A 19,184-nucleotide genomic window follows, 5' to 3' on the forward strand; every position below is an offset into this window, starting at 1 on the left:
GAGTTCCTCTAAATACAAGAAAAAGACCAGGGCAAAACATGTTTACAAAAAGTAAAACATCCTGCTAAGGATGTCACCCACCAGGTCCTCTTGTCATACAAGTAGAGAAATAGAACATAAGGAATCAAGAAAAAAAGTATAGCTGTCTTCCTTGTATACCAAGTTCATTGTTTTTATTGCCTATAATAAACAATAATGACTTTAAACAGAGAAATAGTGCCTCATTTCTTTGTGTTCTTGACACCTTGGATAAAGACCTGATCCCACTCCCTTGTACCTTCTAGTGGCTGCAGGAGTTCAGGTAAGCGTGCTTTCCATAGGTTTATCAATTTGGGGTGAATTATCTCAGGCAATATCTTCAAAAGCCCTATTGCACCAGCCCCACATAATTTCCCTAAACTTGCGAGCATAGATATTACCTGAAGAATAGAAGAGAAAATGCTATGATTAGGAGTACTTAAAAGGCCACATGCATGTTCCTTTTCCCTATTGTCCTGGATTCCATCCATTCCTACATTAGCTAATCTTTTAACAAATCATCACAGTCTATTCTTACTTATTCTAGAGCAAAAATAAAGGTACCGACACTTAGAAATATTTATTAATTAAATAAGGGCATTGGGAAATAATGCTTGAGTAAATGATACATATGGAGCAAAGAGGAGAGAGGGAAACCTAATCATACATGTGGAAGTTGTTTGAATGGTATTTATGGATCAAATTCCATCCACGCTTATTTTAAAATCATGAAGCTTAACATGCATTTTAGAGTGAGAAAATAATCTTGCCAATTTTACATTTTTATGAGTGTCCTTAGTACAGCAGAACATTTATTATTCCTTCAGTGTTTCTTTTGGTTTATTTAGAACTGAATTATCTATATTGGCTTAAATTTATCCCACGCTGTTTTTTTTTGCAACTCACTCACCAGAAGTCTGGCCAGTAGCTGTTGTGGTGAAGGAAGTATCACTAGAAAGAAAAAGCAATTTTCATTATTGCTGTGGGGGCGAGCAAAATTCAGATTGGGGTTGGGCATATGATCAGAACACTGTGGCCTTTCTGGAAATGAGTCTCTCATAAGAAAAATGTTTTGCTTTGTTTTTGAATGTACAAACCAGCTCCTGTAGAGATGACAAGTGCTGTTGACTCTGTGGCATTCTTCTTCTTTCTCTCTTCTGCCATAATCAGGATTCTGATGATATTAAACAGGTATTCCAGCGTTCCCGTATATTCAGCAGGTAGCACGAAAGTCAAGATTCTTGGCCACAGCACCTGTGGAAAACATAGGGCAAGCTGCAAGGATTGCTTATTCTTTTTCATTATTTCTTCTCGGTCCTCACTGTGTGTGTACCTCTGATGCAGAACATTTTTTCTCACTTGTTATTATGCTCTGCTGGCCAAATCCAAAAGAAATCATCAAATAAAACCTCTGCACAGCATGTTTATTTTCAGGTGCTTGTTGTAGTGAGTATTGGTCGGTGTTTCTCCATGGGGTTGTTGCTGGGATTTGGGGCAGGACAATTCTTCATCCTGAGGAAGTGTTCTAGGCACTGCAAGAAGTCTCGGCATCCCTGGGCTCCACTTAATAATTGACCCCATCTAGATAAAGCCTCTGATTCATTTAAATTGCTTTCTTTAAATTAAGTTGGTCTTTGATTGTCTCCTGGTTGTGCCTTGTATTTCTGGCCACTAAATCCTTTCTCAGGTTGTTTTGCTTAAGGATAACAGAGATTCCAAGGCTCATCCCTTTGAGGGTCAGATTATATTTGGCCTCAGGTGAGGCCTGAGAATGTGTGCTTTTTAACACTTTCCCAGATGAATGGGGAGATTTTAGCACTCACTGTGGCAGAATCGCCTCTCGCCTCTCGCCACTTAACAATATATTTAGGTATGTTAGGAGAAGAAGAGAAATAATTAAGGTACTTACAAACTGTGATTTGCTATCCAGATGTAAGAGGTTATTTAATTAATTCACACCTATTTTTGAGAAACTACTATATGCTGGGCACGGAGCATCACAATAAATTTCCTCTAGTCAGATCATCAATAGTCGATGGCATATAACGCACAAACTCGTGTCTTTACTCCTAAATGAGCAGAGCTGCAGAAAGGTGGTCCACATAACTGTAAGTGGTGACAAAAAACCCCTTACCTGAGGCATTCCAATGACCAGTGGGTCCAGAGTTTTTAAGACCTCAAGGCTTGTTTCTCGGACAGATTTTTCTCCGTTTTCATCCTCATGGGAGTTAGGTTTCACTGGTTTCTCCTTTAAGAAAGATGAAACAGGCGCCCTGTTAATAATCCCTCCTGTTGGTCCCCTCTGACTGTACTTGGGTGTGTCCTCAGACCCTGGGGTGAAGAATGCAGTCAATTTAAGGGGCTCGTGGAACCCAATGATCTTGGTTTTCAACGTCTAATCCTTGTTTTAAAATGCTCCTTGGAGGAATGGCTGAAGCAGAAAAGCAAAAATTCTGAGGATCCTTGAACGGCAGATATTCTCTCTCTCCCTCAGGCCTTTACCATTTTCTCTGGGGCAAAAATTTTCAAAGACATTGCTTCCTAGTGGAGTGGACTGTGATTTCAGTTGTGACAAACTTGATCCCTGATGCTTTCCAGGCTATTCATCCAATGGAAGCCAACTCTAGGGCTGCAGGTCTTCGTGTCCCTTATTTTCTCTGAACTATTTACTTTCTCCTCCCCTCTCTAAATCACCCCCAAGCCTGGGAGGCCAGGTTTCCTCCTCCTTAGCGAAAACTATGATTTAATCTACATTGTGTGTATTATAAGTTAGAAGTGACATCAGTGAAAAGGAACCGAGGGCACCAGAGGTTCAAAAATTGATCAGTAAAAGTGGTAAGACTGAAATATAACATTTAAATCCATTATTAAATCGAACCCCAGCCATTTCTTTTAAAACCCAGTCGAGTCAGCTGCCATTGTTACCACGCAGCCCTCAAAACCACGCCCTCTTCATACCAGATTCTTGTTGGACATTGCAAATTGGGAGAAGACATAATCAATCAGTGGCCATCCTTCCATGGCTTCAATGTAGCATTTTTCACACATGGTTTGGATGAGGAGGAGGGTGGAATTCCTTACCTAGAGTAAGAAAAGTGCATTTACGACGTTTTACTATGTTGGGCAGAATGGAAATTTAGCTTCTCCTATGTTTTTAACCTTCACGGATCATTATTGGGAATCTTTTCAAAAAAGAGCATAAATTGAGTGACGTTACTATAATAGATGGAACAGGAAATAATCCATAGATTATGATGAAAAGGTCCTTAGAAAATCTACCTTTGACCAAAATCTTTCTCCCTAGCTCTCAGGACATATCCTCTAGTATTATATATTATGAAATATTGGTAACTTTGGGCTAAAACACTGCTTCGCTTTTAAAATCTTCAATGAAAGATAGCACACAGAGGTAAAGTTCCACAATCCCTATCCACCAATTCAAAATTCAAACAACTCTGAAAACTAGGATTTTGTTTATTAAATTTGGTGCCAACTGATTGGTGGCAAAAACCAAACTGAGCAATTTTAAAGCTATTTGTATTCTTTATTTAGTCTATCCATACATTTTCTTGAAGATATATTAATGGATCTGATTGTTGGCTCCTGTCACAGTTATGTTTTTCTAAAATCTGAAACATTGTGAATTCTGAAATATATCTGGCCCTAGGGGTTGGAATAAAGGATTATGAACCCGTGTTACAAGTTTTTAATAATTTGGCTTCAATTAGTTTATTGGATTGCTTCCTTGGGAGACAGAAAGCTCAGATTCAATTCCTTGGTGAATGGGTCTTTTAACGGAGGGTGGGAAGAAAAGAATGTCTTGGAACAGGGAGGCAGAGATACGTGGCGGCAATTGGCAAGTAGCATAAGGTCACCCCGTCGTTTCCCTGAGAGATGAAGAAGAGGTACACATCTCCCTATTTTTGCCTGAGGAACTGGCCTTCCTTAGAGATTTTTGTGTTCTTTTATTCTATACTAAAATCTTCTAGCAATTCTTCACCTGGCTTGGCCAGTTACTGGATCAGACTTTTCTGTATAATCACTCTGTTGTTTTTTATTGCATAGCTTTCGTTTTTTTTAATCACAGTCACTGGCAATGAAAACTTCTTACAAGAATTTCTTTTTCATTGGCTTCTGTATAGGGCTTTGATCTAAACAAAATAGGGTTTTTGTATAAAAAATACCATTGCTAATTTAAAAAATTTGTTCCTGCATCAGTTCTATATCTATTATGGGCAAGACTTGCTCTAGGTGCTCCCGGGTTGGAAAATTGAATGTCTGTGCTCAGAACAAGGTGCAGGGGTTATTATTTTTTGGAGAAAGATATATTATCTTTATAATGAATAATTTTTAAATCCTATATTTGAAGAGCATGGCATAGTGATACTCTGGGCAAAAATATTTTTTTCTACTGAGAAGCCCTTGAACTGAATGTACATTAAAAACTTTACCTTGATTTGGTTTAGCTTTTGGGGAAAGATGGAGTTCTTTTAAAAACAGGATAGTTCACTGAATTCGTCATTAAGCAATTTGAGAAGTAGATCCTTAAACAGACAAAACTATCTTGTTTACTCCTAAAACTACCATCAACCAAATAAAAGTTCTCATTAATTATCTTACTTTTATACTGAGGTCACCCATGACGACTTTGACTATTCTTTCAATTGAAGTGATATGATCCCTCAACTTGGGCTCTGAAAGACAGACGGAAGAATTGGGAGCCATGGTTCTGTAGGAGTATAGTATGTTCTAGTATCGATGAAAACCCATTAGAGTTAGAATACATAACTGCAAAGTCATAACATTTTATGTCGTTCACTTCCCTCCTATCCTCTTCTTTTCCAACTCTTTAAAGATGCTGATTGCTTTTTTTGCTCCCTATTATATTGGTTTCATCTTGTTTAAAATGTTAAGGTCCAAAGTGGATTCAACACATCATGCCCAATGCATCAGATTTAAATTTCTGCTTCAATATTTCTTATTTGATTCTTCAATAAGTCCCAGTGCTAACAGAATTTTAAAAGTTATTATAATGCAATGCAAAAAGAAATTATCATATTTTATTAATCTACCATCAATTTTATGAGGCACTATTATTTTATATTGCATCAGAAAAGAAAAATCATAGAGGCTGATTATAATTAAAAATGCTATCAGTTATAAGATGCATTTAACCATCATGAAAATATGTGCTTCTTGGAATTAATGAAGTATCATAGTTTATTAAATTCTGCTCTTTTCTAAATGTACCAATCTCTAAAATATTATGCATTCCTCTCACCCACCCCTGTTTACTAGGCCACTTATCCAGCTTACTAGATCTTCTAAATTCTGTATTCAATTCTCAAATATTCTGCTTGTCATTGTCAACTCAATGCCTCCATAAATGTCATGAAAGAAGAGAAGTAACTGAAAATGCCTGTTTAAAGTAGTAGACTGTAGGCAACCAAGAAGGTAGAGCTTCACTCGAGTAAGTTCTGTAAATATCCCAAAGACATAGGACAGGGTTAGAGCATGCATACGCTTTGGTTTTCTCCTTGGTACAAAGCAAGCCCTCTGGCTTTATCCCTATTGCTTACCTTCAGCATTGATAGCTGATCTTAACAAAATCAAGATTCCCATTCGAATGACTTCATTATTACTTCTCATTTGTTCATCAAAAAATTCCATCAGGTCTGCAGGGTTGGAATGAGCTGCAGGGTTAAGAAATACTGGGGTCATAAGAATTTCTTTTCACCTTAGTAAAATACTTGTGGAGAAGAGGGGAATTTCATGAGGATTCTCAAAGTCATTTTTAGGTTGGTAATAGTTTTTACTACGTCCTTGCTTCTTTAGTATCACAAAACTAAGCAGTTTGGTCACCTAAGAGAGCTTTTTATACTTAGGCCCACCTCTGTTCATACCTGTGAATTTGATTTTGTTTAGAAATTAGGTTCTTTGCAGATACAATCAAATTAAGATTAATTGACAGAAGTCATTAGGGTGGGTCCTAATTCAATATGGCTGGTATCTTTATAACAAAAGGAGAGGAGACACAGAGACACAAGGAGAGCACCTTGTGAACACAGAGACAGAGATTGGAATGATGCTTTACCAGCTGGGGAGATAAAAAGAAACATGGGTTCCCTGCAGGAAGTAGAGAAGGGGGGGAAAGGCCTGGCTAGAGTAAAGCAGTTTGGGTTGGAAATTGTCAGAGATAAAGTGAAGCAGTTCATTAGGCTGGGGCATAGAGCAGAAGAAAGTATAGAAAAAGAGATGTCAGTTAGGAGAAAACTGTGCAATGAAGTGATAGACATGGTATATTTTGGGGAGAGTGGCTGTGTGGGAGGAGGTATAGGATTGCTCTTGTCTTTCATCCTCAGGGACTATGTTGGAACATAGTTTTGTATCCTGACCCTGAGACCTCAGTGCCTCCTCTACAACCTCTGCCAAGTATTCTAATCAGACATGGATGAGATTGTGTTGTGAGAGCAAGAGGAAAAGGGAAAAAAGTGAAGGGGAGGAGAGAGGGCGAGGGCGAGAGAGAGGGAGAGAGAGACAAGAAATAGATACTAAGAGATGATCAGGAGAAAAAAGCATGGTTTTGGGCTTTGCACATTTTGAAATAATCTCAAATACAAAGAAAAGCATTCCCTATTCTTAGGGTTACCAATTCACCTTGGTTTGCCTGGAAATAAACCCATGCAAGATGGTCAATTAATTTTTTACAAAGGACAAAAAAATATTCAATGGGGAAAGGATAGTTTCTTCAGTAAATCGTCCTGGGAAAACTGGATAGCTACATGCAAAAAAACGAAACTGAATCCCTACCTTATGCCATACACAAAAATAAAATAAAAATGGATTAAAGACTTGAAAGAAGATCTGAAACCATAAAACTCCTAGAAGAAAACATAGGGAGCAAGCTCCTTGACGTTGGTCTTGGCAATGATTTTTTATTTTAGTTTTTGGATTTGACACCCAAAGCGGAGTCAACAGAAGCAAAAAATAAGCAAATGGGACTACGTCAAGCTAAAAAGTTTCAGCTCAGCATAGGAAACCATCAACAAAATGAAAAGACAACATATGGAATGGAAAAAATAACTGCCAATGATATATACAATAAGGGGTTAATATCCAAAATATACTTGGGACTTTCCTGGTTTTAGAAATGAAAGTTTTATCTCCTCGGAAGTCCTTTAGTCCTGAAATGATTGGTCACCTTATATATTGTGCTCCTCATGGGAACAGGTAAGAAGGGACAGGCACAGAATACTATGCGTGGAAACAAGTACTGTGTATATGTGTGAAAGTACCTACTACTGTGTACCTACTACCTACTGTGAGAGTTTGCAAACCCTTCATCATCGTCGTCATCATCACTTGAAGAAATATTTACTAAATACCCTCCTGATGCTTGCTCCTACCTAAAATGAGGAAACAACTTGAAGCTTCAATTTCGTTTTCCTTGACTGGAGGCTCCTGAACTCTGCACACCTGAATGAGAAGGAAAAACTAGGTAGTAGATGTTAAAAACAGAAAACCAGTGAAAAAGAAACAATCAGATTGGACAGTGTCGTTTTCTTACCTGGTGGAGTAAATTGATGAAGATGGCTCTTTTCAAGCCCTTTGGAAAGCCAATGTCATAAAGGACTGCTGCAGTCAGTATTTGTTTTAGACTCTAGAATGAAAGCTCTCACAGGTTAGTTGGAGGCTGCCCACGAAGCAGCAAGCACAGGATGTGAAAGGCAAATGATTATATTTTGTGAGAACAAACCGATCACCTTCCTGCAGTTACATTATCTTTAGTGATGCAGGCCCCTTTACCTTGTTCAGTGCCTCAGCAGCTTGAAAATAAAATACACAATCTCTTTTTGGAATTTCTGTCATCCAGCTACACCACCCTCTTTTCTATCTCATATTCCCCAAGAGGTACTACAGTTCACCTGCCCAAACAGGTATTTAAGTTTTTAAGCCTTCTTGGGACTTAATATCCTCTAGGATGGTTGGCAGTTGACTCTCTGAATCAGCTCCTTTAGAGTGTAGCTCGTACCTGAGTGACATGGAAATCAGTCTCTTTGCCATTATATTGGTTCAGGAGCCAGGTTACCTGGCCCAGGGCGTATTCACAGAGGTCCTCCCGATGGAGCAGCAGACTCACTGCGGGGCCATGGGCCTTAATGATGGACAAAGTCTGTAAAGGCAGCAAACAAATACCATTTTTTAGTACTTCATTATCCTTTTTTTTTTTTTTGTACATTTCCTAGAGTACCAGGAGCTTTAGACCCACCCCTCCCACCAAAAAAAAAGAAAAACTTTCCTCACTGGTTCAACTAAGAAAGATTTCTTTAAAAAACTGAAAAATGTTTAGGTTAAGATCATTGCATAAGGCAGAGATATTTATATTTGTATTTATATCTATGTTAATACTCATTTCAATATTTGCTCCTTTTTTCTTTCTTTAATCCCTCTCTAATAGTCACTTTCTTTCATTATATTAGCAAACTTAAATTTTATTTTATATTACAAAAATTCTTTGATTCCATATCACTTTGACTCCACTATTATCCTCACCCACCTCTGTTTCTCTTTTCTTTCAGAGCAAAGCTTTTTGAAGGAGTGATTTACATTTGTTGTTTCCACTTCCCTCAATCCACTATAATCTGGCTTGCATTGACATAAAAAAATGAAGAAGTATAAAATACAAAACGTAATATATATGATTATAAAAATTTAGAAATCCCAAATGAATGATGAAGAAAAAAACATAGTACCCACAGTACTCATAGATAACCACTACTTGGTCTGTTTTTAATATGTTCTTTATTAGACTTATTCTTTCTATACATTTTAATTGCTAAAAATTGGTACATAGTTCTTTGATATATAGTTTCATATTCTGCTTTTTCTACCTTGTATTAGTGATGAATTGTTTTCTACCAGCTAAATTTTGCTGTATAGTAAACCACTTCAAAACTGAGTGGCTAATAATGACAACCATTTATTTCACTCAAGACTGTGTGTCAGCTTTATGGTTCTTCTAGCACATTTCCATGAAATTAACACTTTCCAAGATTTTTCTTGCTAGAGTACTATGTCAATGGATTCTAGATCTCTCTTTGCTTCTTGAAAATTCCTCCTCTCTAAGTTAGTAAGATCTCGTTCTACTTGGTTTCCTACACCTTTACCAGCACATTCTCAATTCTATCAAGAGTTCTCTGTTTGCCTTCCCCTTAAATATTGATGCCCATCCCTTGAACTCTATTTTGACACTTTTCCACTCTACTTACTCTTCTTGAATAACTCTATCCACAATCGTTTATTCAGTTGTCATTTATATAAAGATGACATACAAATCTGTATATCCAATTTTTGCTTTTCTTTTAATGTCAATTCTGACTGTCTCCAAACGTACTAATATCTCCACTTGGATGTCCCATAGATATTCAAGTCAAAATGTCTAAAATTAAACCCATGGTTTTATTGCTCCAAATGTGTTATTTCTCCTATTTTTCTCATCTTGATTAATGGCTCAAAAAATCACTCAAGTTGGAAATCTAAAAATCATCGTAGGTGCCTCCATTTCCTTCATTATACGTATCCAATTAAGGCCAAGTCCTATTGATTTTATTTTTCAGCATCTGACTCCTTTGATCTGAACTATTGATATTACATTAATGATTCCCTTAGCATTTATGACCTGGAATATTTCTATAGCCTTCCAATAGTATTGTCTTACTCCATCTCTATACTCAATCCATCTTTAACATTGATATAACAATGTTTTTTTCTGGCACTCAAATCCTGGTTTAAAATCTGTTAAGGTGTCTCATTCTTAAAAAGAAATTCAAGTTCCTGAGTAGCATCCAAGGTTCTTCATTACGTAGCTAAGACCCTTCTGGTTTCATTTCTTTCTGCTTCTATATCCTCTTATCCTGGGTCCCCTTCCCTTTCTCATTCAAGTGTGCATGTAATCCCATCTCCTACCTATGCTTCGGTAGCTTTTATTCCCTCTTTAGGGAATGTACCTTCCCTGTAGTAAATGAATTCATGGGCTGCAAGCTCACTTCCAATGCCACAGCCTTTACAGTGCTCACCATGGGAGTTAAGAGCTTTTCTCTCTGTGCTCTCTTATCACTTTGTGTACCTTCTTGTTGCTTGCCTAACTCTTCTTGTGAAAACCTAGGAATGTTGTCATCAAGTTTGTATTAAATTTTCCAAGTGTCTTGAAGAAAAGACTTATGCAGGATATTTTAAAAGTTCCATGTTTGCTAATGATTTAACTACCCCAGCATGTTAAAAATAAATGCTTTAATAGCTTAAAGTATAGAAAAGAAACTGAACTAGAGAAGGTAGCTAAGTGTTAAATCTTTTATAACATAGCAATAAGAGATCTTAATAGGATATAATTTAGCCTACTTTAAAACACACAATGTAATTTATAGATGATGTGATACAGAATTGCACACCTGAAATCTATGTAATTTTACTAGCAGTTGTCACCCCAATAAATTAAAAAAATAATAATAATAAATAAATAAAAATTATAGCAAATAAGCAAGATAAGGATAGGCATATATATGTGTGTGTGTGTGTGTGTGTGTGTGTGTGTGTGTGTGTGTGTATACACTTTGTGATCTATTCTTGGTAAGGCATTACAATATTTTGAAACAGCCAAGTATATTTTTTAGATGTTATTTTATTTCATTGTTATACTGTTTTTCCAAATCAGGACTCAACCCAAGTGTGGGTTATTATGTATAAGACATGAAATAGCTAACACTCTATGTATTTTACTCATCTTATCTTGTTTATTGTGCTCTCCACATACTGGAATGCCAGTTCCATGAGAGTGGGAATTTTGGTCTATTTAATCTCTGCTGCACCACCAACATGTGGAACAGCATCTGGCATGTCATGGAGGCTCAATAAATATAAGTTGAAAGAATGAATAGTGTTTTGAAATAGGAAAAACCAAAGAGTTGATAAACTTGATAAAATACAACCCATAGCTTTCCAAAAGAACTGAAATTAATAATCATGTGAAAAGAAAAGAAGAAGTTCAACAAGCATGGAAGGAGAGCTCGTTAGAGGCATGCTGAGGCCCCCACTCACTTGCGTCGGTGAGATCATGGGGGCCCACTTGTCCATTATATATCGGAAAAGCATGAAGATCTTGTCAGATAGTCGGTTGGCATCCAATCTAGGATAGGGAAAATCTCTCCAGTGGTTGATATACTTGTAAATGGCCTTGCTGAACTTCTCAAGGGCTGCATTTTAAAAACAACCATAGACTGAGAAAAATATAAAGATGGGAAGGACCATAAAATAATTTGAGATGAGAGTACTGATAATTAGTATATAGTGTAATAGTTTCTATAAAATCTTATGACTATACCAAATAAACATAAAAAATGTGCGCAGCCACATTAGTGAAATGTAAATAAACCATAATGAGATACTACTACATACCATCCAGAATGGCTAAAATTAAGACAGTCAATGTCAAGTATTGACAGGATTAAGGTATAGTTGGATTTTTATGTACTGCTGTTGGGAGTATGACTAGATACAAACACTTAGGAAAACTGTTTGACACTATATACCAAAGTTGAGTATGTGTTCTCTGTGGCCCAGAAATTCCACTCCCAGGTATATAGTCATTAGACATGCATACATATAGGCGCTAAAATACTTTTACAAGAATATCCATATTAGGGTTTTTGTTTTTTTTAAAAAAAACCTCAAACAGAAAACAGCCCAAATATCTGCCAATAGGTAAAATGGAAAAATAAATTATAGTGTAGACATGTAATAGTATATAGAAATGAAAATAGACTACAGCTACATAAGACAGCATGCTTGAATCTAATCTGTGGTATTAGAAGTCAAGATGGAGAGAATAGAGAAGGTGATGATTAGAAGAAAAAGATGAGGGGGCTTTTAGAGTTTTAGTAATGTCCCACTTCTTGACCTGAGTGGTGGTCAAATGGATAAATTTACTTTGTGACAGTTCATCAACTTGTATACTTCTGATTTGTATATCTTCCTATGAGTCTGTTTTCCTTCAATAACATTTAACAAGACCTAGGGCCTATAAAAATTGGGCCACTAACCCATATATATTTGTATCAAACACATCAAATAATTCTATGTTTTGCTTTAGCCCTCATTCTACTGTTTTCATTGATGATAAAGAAAATTCATAGTTTGCTCTCTCAAAGATATCTCACATGCAAAGAAAACCCTAGTAAAGAAGTCAAGTATCTTAGCTTTAGATCTGCCCACTTTTTGGCTCATTCACATTCCCTCTAAACTCTTTCTCATCATCTTCTGCTACAGTTAAACATAATCTTTTGTGTACGTGTGTGTGTGTGTGTGTGTGTGTGTGTGTTTGTGTATGTCTTGTCCTGGCCTATAAGGAACATGAGAGAAGGAATGATGTCTTGTCCATTGATGGTATACGAAGCAATGAGTACAATATCTGCTTATTTGCTGATTGATTAAATGAATAGATAGATGAGTGGAATGATGGCTATTAAATTTTTTACCTTTTCTTTAGTGGAAGTAAGGCAAAAGTTGCTTTAGGATCCAAGGACACCAGATAACTTTATAATACAAAGACAGAGAATTCCCTTATTCATTGCTATGATCATTTCTGATTTTATTTCTTTTTACTTTTTCAGTTGTTAATTTTGCAGTAAAAATGCTATTAGAGGTGTCAAAGTTTATCTGCAGAACACAATGTTAGCTGTGATTGAAAGTAGGGATAGTAAAAAGTATTTAAAAGTGCGCTAATCTAGTCTAGTTGTTCAAGTCAGACCATTGTAGTTCAATACTTGGCTTTGCCACATACTAGCTGAGCAACTTCAGGCAAGCTGTTTAACCTTTCTAAGCCTTAATATTCTCATCTTTAAAATGAAGGAAAAATGTTATCTACCTAATGAGGTTGCTGTGAGGATTAAATGAAATACCCAAGGCAGTGCTCAGGCACATAATTAATTCTCCATTTATGTCAGATACAAACATTACCTTCTTTGAGGACAGAACAAGAGGAAATGAGCAAAGTAAAAGGAAGAACTTGGTTGATGGGTAAAGAAGACATTCCTGACAGCATGGGCTTTTAAATAGTATATAAATGGTAGTATTGGCCATGTTAGGGGTAGAAGGACTCTTAGAACTCATTTTATTTGATGTTTGTAGAGGAGAAACTGAGACTGAGAGAAGGGCAGAGGCAGCTAATGGCTCAGTGGCAGATCAGAGACAAGAGCCCAGGTCTCCAGATTCATCCAGGAAGCCCCTCATGTGCTATAAATACATTTTCCTAGGAATTCTAGGGCATGTTTTCTGTAGACTCTTGATTATTGTAGATACATTTCAGTTTTGGGTGGAGGGGATTTATGACTGTAATTTGTTTACCTATTTTTCTTGATTTTATGATTGCTTATATTTTGATTAGATTCTTTACTTATTATTACAATGTTACATTTTAAAGAGATGCTAAATTTTAACCAACTGGTAAAAGCAGGTAAGCTTTCATAATGATTGTGGAGAAATTGTGATCCAGTGAAAGAAGGAGGCTTGTAGAACTGGAGCCCCTATATGGCAGTGGAAAGAATATAGACTGGGTGGTTATATAGGCCTGGGTTTGAACACCACCTCTACATCTCGCTGACTGTGTCACACTTTGGGAAAATTGCTTAATGTCCATGACCCTCAGTTTCTTGTCTGTAAAATGGTCTAATAAGTACTTGCTTTGTAGAATTGTGAGGACTGAGAGAGATAACCCCCAGCAGAGGAGCTTCTGTGGGGTAAGCGCTCAAGAAATGGTAGCCATTATTATTAGGAAGGACAAGACTAGAGTAAAAAGAAAAATAAGATAAAAGGAAAAATCACAGTCTGGTGTTAACCAAGAGGAAACGGCAGGGATACCCACCGATGCAGAAGGCTCCCTTCATCATTTCCTCCTCGGCCAGCCGGAGCATGGTTTGCATGGTAAGCAGGGTCATCATCATGAAGGGAATGCTCTGGGACACTGCAGTGAGGAGCACAAGAGGAGACAAGCGTTATCTTCTCACTCTGCAGATTCTGGGACTGCTCCTCATGTCACCAACAAGCAGTTCACAGCTGTGTGGGGGAGGTAGGTAAGGTGCAGTAGGAACATACTCTCCTCTGTCCCTCCCCTGCCATAATTCCAGGCTATAGTTAAGGAATCAAGGAATGATTTGGTGTAACAAGGTACATTTGGTGTATACAGGTACCTTTACCTATGTTCAGCAGCAATTTCTTACTTGGATAATTATGTTATTAATGTTCATCCCTCCCACCAGAACTTTCCTGTATCCCTAGGGCCCAGCAAAGGCAATTGGTGCTCAATGAATATCTGTCAAATAAAGTGGTGTAGAAAAAAAATCATAAGGAACCTTTACTTCATGCAAGTGTTCAGTGGTTTGCAGAATATACCTTGTGGAAAATGTGCTTCTACAGACACAAAGCGGGATGAAAGGGAAGGTGAGGATCGGAGAGAGTCCAGCCAAATTCCGAGCAGACCAATGGCAGTCTGCAGACTTGTTTATGCTCATAAACAACTGCCCAAATCCCTTTACCTATATTCTGTAGTACGACACAAGGTAGAGATGCTCTCCCTTTTGCCATTTGCTTGCATTGGGATTTTCAACAATTAGTTGGGGTAGTGGTTTCCCAGGAGTACATGGAGAGTATTCCCTCCCTACCATAGCTGGTTGCCAGCTCAGCCAGGGCAAGCACAACAAATTCGTTTGGTAGCTCGAGGATCCTGAAGTTACTTTGTACTTCGTACATCACAGAGTTGAAATCATGTGCAGCAAGAGACACCAAAACCTCACCAGCTAGCATTCTGATTTCCCTGAGGATCTGAGGAAGAAAAGAAAAATAACAACAACAACTAGAGAAAGAGCAGAGTGAGTCTGCAGACAGGAAGTAGAATACATAATATTATAAGTTCCCCTCGTTTTGGAATAGAGGGAGAATGGGCTGTTTACAAACCTAGAGTAGAAGCCTCTAGGGTAGGTATCAGTAGCTGGGAAAGCAGAGGTAACTTTTATGCACTTTAAAACCAGATTTTAATAGGGTTCTTATAAGCTTGGGGTCAGTACACGTTTTCTTGCTAAAGGGTCAGGTACCATGAACATAGAATTTATGTTTTATGTTTTGAGTGACATGAATTACTATGGTTGAAAGTCTTAAGGCTATGGTGAAAACAACAACAACAACAACAACAAAACCGGGGCTAGAAGTCTAGAGCTTTGGGTTTTAGTACTGTCCTGATCTAATAATACTTCTGATATTGGAGATGTGTGGAGGGTCTTCTGCTTTTGGTAATAATGAAGTAGGTATATTTGATCAACCCTACTACTGAGGAGAATAAAAAGAGCTGGACAAGATATTTCAAAACATATACTCAGAAAAATGTCAGAGAGCTCACATTTTGGTGTGGAATAAGTTACTGAGTTGAGATCTGGAAAAGATTGGGAATCCAGAGAGATAAATCCTTTGTTTAAGGCTGCATTGCAGCATTTTGGAAAATAATCGGAATTCAGGACCAACCATGGTGAGACCCTGGTCATCCTACCTCCCATCTTTTGGGCTAAGACCCCACAGGCTGCATTCAGAAGAAAGGTTACATTGCTCCTCCAAGGATTGTAGTCCAACTTTGAGTCACAGAACTTGCCCAGAAAATCTCAAGCTCTGAAATTAATCGTGGATTGTAACTGCACTTGGCAGATAAACAAATAAACATCCTGTCTGGAAGAAAATATCATTTTCCTAGGGCTCAAACTATTTCTACAATTAATTTGTCAGATTCAATGCCTGGTGTGCATAGATAAGTAGGCACATGAAAACTAGTTTCTAGTTATTTTTTCTGTGAATAGATAACTGTGTTACTTTGAAAAAAAAATCTCTCTAAGCAGCAATTTCCTCATCTCAAAGTGGATTGGATAATATTGTCTCTAAAGGCTATCTTAGCTTTGCCTCAGTTTCCTCATCTGTAAAAGGGTAAATAATAGGTACTGTATACAAGTTATCATGAAGAACAAATAAAAGTGATTTGTGGTTCTGCAGTGATATAGAAAAAGCTTATATATGTCTATATGGGTGCAGTTGGGCCACTTAAACACTTGTTGCTAGTTCTGACACGGATTCATCACCAACAATCAAACTTACATTGTCATCTCGCATGTCCTTGGAAGCATAGTAAATCAACCTTTGGACAATTGCATTGTCCAAGATGTCAGCATTCTGAATAATGGCAGTGAGATGACTATAAATCTCTTCCTGTGAAGTTACAAAGGATACACAGAAATTTGAGTTGCAAAACTAAAGGAATCAGATGAAGTCCAAATGAGTAACACCATTAAAATAAACAATGTATTTCTACTACACGATGGAGTTAATGTATCTTAATGTGGGCTTCCTGAGTGTAATATGCATCTTTGGGAGACAAAGGCTTTCATGTAGAGCAAAGTTCATTCTAAAACTTTTAACGTGACTACATTTCTATCCAAAATCGAATTGACTGCCGGGGTAGACTACCTGACACATCAAAGTCTCTTGAAAATCACTGTTGTAGGTAACTCTGGAACGGAAATGTCCATCAACCTAATTGTTTAAGTTGTGACTATGGTGTCAAGGAATGCAGTGTGATTCCCAAGGAGTCTGCTAAGCTAAGAAACTTGTTCCTAAGGGAGACCTGTTTTGATAGCGCTGCAGCCTCTGGGAATTGTATGGCTTGACCGGATGTTGTGTGTGAGGGCTCTTCTAAATTGCTTAGGTAGCGATGTGGCCTTTGGAAGATGAAACACTGGTGTTCTGAAATCTCCAACAACTGCAAACATGCCACCTTGAGGTACTATGCGCAGGTTTGAAATGTGAAATAACTCCCTCTGCATAAAGGATTTTAATATGTAGTAAGGTATGTCAACAACTGGATTGAGATAAACGTGTAGACACTGCCCTTCACAGGGAGGCTACCTTAAATAACGATTAGGAGCATTCTTTTGGAGTCAGACAGACTTGTGCTTGGATGTAGCCCTGCTATCCTTAGACAAGTCATGTAACTTCTCTGTGCTTCACTTTTCGTAGTTGTCAAGTGGAAATCTTGATACCTACCTCATAAAGTTTTGACTATAATACAATTCACTATTGTTTGGAAAGCGTCTAGCGCTCTACCGTGTAGATGCATTCAATGAAGCGTAGCTATTGTTATTTTATGAAAGGTTAATGAAGCTGGAATAGCCTTCAAATCTCAGAGGGATAAAATCTCTAGTTGTGAAATAGCATTACAGATGAGTAAGGGAGATTTTAGGGACTTTTGAGATGTTTCTCTATTTTCCTTACCTTGCTAATATTAGCTTCCTTGTTCAGCATGCCGAGAGTGAGGTTAATATCTCCAAAAGTCTCTAAAATGCACAGAAAAAAAATTAAGTATGTGCCAAAATGTTCTCCTGTTCATTACTATGCAAGAGTCACAGGAAGTTTTTCTTTCTCGATTTCTCTTTCTCTCCCTTTTTCTTTCTCTTTCCTTATCCCCTCTCCCTCTGTCTCGCTCTCCCCCTCTTCTTCTTAACTGCCAGCTCTTTCTTGTCAGGACCTATATCTTATTCATATTTCATATACTTGACATACTTGAAAATAGCTGATGCTTAGTATTTTTTTCAAAACCTAAATTATATGTGGAGGGGAAGATAAAAGATGTTAGATTCCTATTTATCTCTCCAGGTATGTAAGCATAGCCTTCCAGCCTCTCTGGCAAGGCTCAGCCCTCAGGTTCCATGAGCTGAATCCCTTACACCTGGCCTCAGCATGGCAAAGCCATGGTGTGGTACCGTGCTCTTCCCTCAACATACCCTCCGTCTTTTTTTTTCATATCCTGTCTGCCTCTGCCTTCCCTTCTGGCCCTGCCAGGTCCCTCTTATTGTTCCAAGTCCATGAAAACTTGCTCTTTTCTGATAATGACCTAAAAGATTTTGACTTTTAGGTCATTCTCAGGAGCATTCTCAAGGAGTATTTGTATTTGAATAAAGTATTCTGGAAAAGTGAAAAAATAAATATGTGAGTCAAAGAAATGGAGCAATTTTAGGCCACTTGGCAACTTGGTAGGAGAGCTACTTTTGGAGGTGGTGATTTCCCACAAGCCTCCAAATCAAACATGTAGTCCTTTAGCGCTGTCGTTTTGGCAAAGCAGAAAGGCAACCATACTTGAAAATTGGGAGAAAATATTTCCAAAGGTTTCTTCCAGTATTTAAGGTTAAACAAGAAGCTGTCTTTCTTTGTGTTGCAGCTACTTTCTCCTCAGGTAGAAGGTAAGGCACAACCATCTCGCAGGCTCCTACTCTATAATTGGTTGTTTACAATCAGTGTGATTTTATTATTTTAGAATAAGGGGAGAGTGGAGAGAGACAATCTTACTTTAGCACAGCTTTTCATAAAACCTGTAAGGTGTACAGACCTGCCAAGTGACACGCACCACCCCCTCCCCACGTATGCAGATGGTGACACACACACAAGACACCTATCTCCTCAGGGTACCATGGTGCTTACCTACAGATTCCTCCATGTCCTGAGTCATATCTTGGCTATTTCAGGCTCTCTAACAGATAGCACCTAAGTATCAGAAATAGTAAGGCTAAAAATCGAAGAAGCAGGTTGGCAGGTTTCTCATATAAAGGTCACATAAGGTTCTCTAACTGAAAGTCCGTCCTCCACTTGATCGGCACAATGATCTGGAAGCTTCCAGCGATGGGCTGCTGTTGAGGAGGATGATGCTGTAGTCTCCCACTATGACATTTTCTTGCTTCTGAGTTCCTGCTGACCAACAAAATGGCTGCATCTCACTGAATATTGTTCCTTTGGTGGAGACCAGAGTATCTGTCTGGGAAGGTAGAAATTAGAAACTGGAACTCAAACCATTTTTGTAGACCAAAGGCGCTCCTTTCCCTAAACTTGGGTCCATTGATCACAAATTTGGGAATGATTTTCAGTGGTCACTTCACTGGCCTGGTGTTGGTAAAGCCTTTTGGTGATCTTGTTGATTGTTCTACTTGATGAAAGTCAGTCGCACAAACTGGGCATGCCCAGTGGACTGGAATCCCTGCCAGGGGCAGTTGAATGGAATGTCCAACTGACAGCAGCAAAGCAAAGCCTTCTCT

General features: G+C 37.9%; 1 protein-coding gene across 1 annotated transcript in view; it reads right to left on the reverse strand.

Annotated features, from left to right (window-relative positions):
* MROH2B (maestro heat like repeat family member 2B) overlaps nt 1-18,865 on the reverse strand; it is a 57,840-nt gene extending 38,975 nt beyond the window's left edge. The window contains exons 1-16 of the mRNA XM_033110009.1: nt 18,724-18,865; nt 17,374-17,435; nt 16,201-16,311; nt 14,730-14,889; nt 13,934-14,032; nt 11,113-11,267; nt 8,051-8,191; nt 7,586-7,678; nt 7,425-7,494; nt 5,598-5,711; nt 4,639-4,712; nt 2,977-3,099; nt 2,153-2,266; nt 1,116-1,272; nt 929-969; nt 278-419 (exon numbers count right to left, since the gene is read on the reverse strand). Coding sequence (XP_032965900.1) covers nt 278-419; nt 929-969; nt 1,116-1,272; nt 2,153-2,266; nt 2,977-3,099; nt 4,639-4,712; nt 5,598-5,711; nt 7,425-7,494; nt 7,586-7,678; nt 8,051-8,191; nt 11,113-11,267; nt 13,934-14,032; nt 14,730-14,889; nt 16,201-16,311; nt 17,374-17,435; nt 18,724-18,865 — 1,798 coding nt within the window. The remainder of the gene's footprint in view (nt 1-277; nt 420-928; nt 970-1,115; nt 1,273-2,152; nt 2,267-2,976; nt 3,100-4,638; nt 4,713-5,597; nt 5,712-7,424; nt 7,495-7,585; nt 7,679-8,050; nt 8,192-11,112; nt 11,268-13,933; nt 14,033-14,729; nt 14,890-16,200; nt 16,312-17,373; nt 17,436-18,723) is intronic.
* Between the last annotated feature and the right edge of the window lie 319 nt (nt 18,866-19,184).

This window comes from Rhinolophus ferrumequinum, chromosome 7 (assembly GCF_004115265.2).
Source record: "Rhinolophus ferrumequinum isolate MPI-CBG mRhiFer1 chromosome 7, mRhiFer1_v1.p, whole genome shotgun sequence".
Lineage (NCBI taxonomy): Eukaryota > Metazoa > Chordata > Mammalia > Chiroptera > Rhinolophidae > Rhinolophus > Rhinolophus ferrumequinum.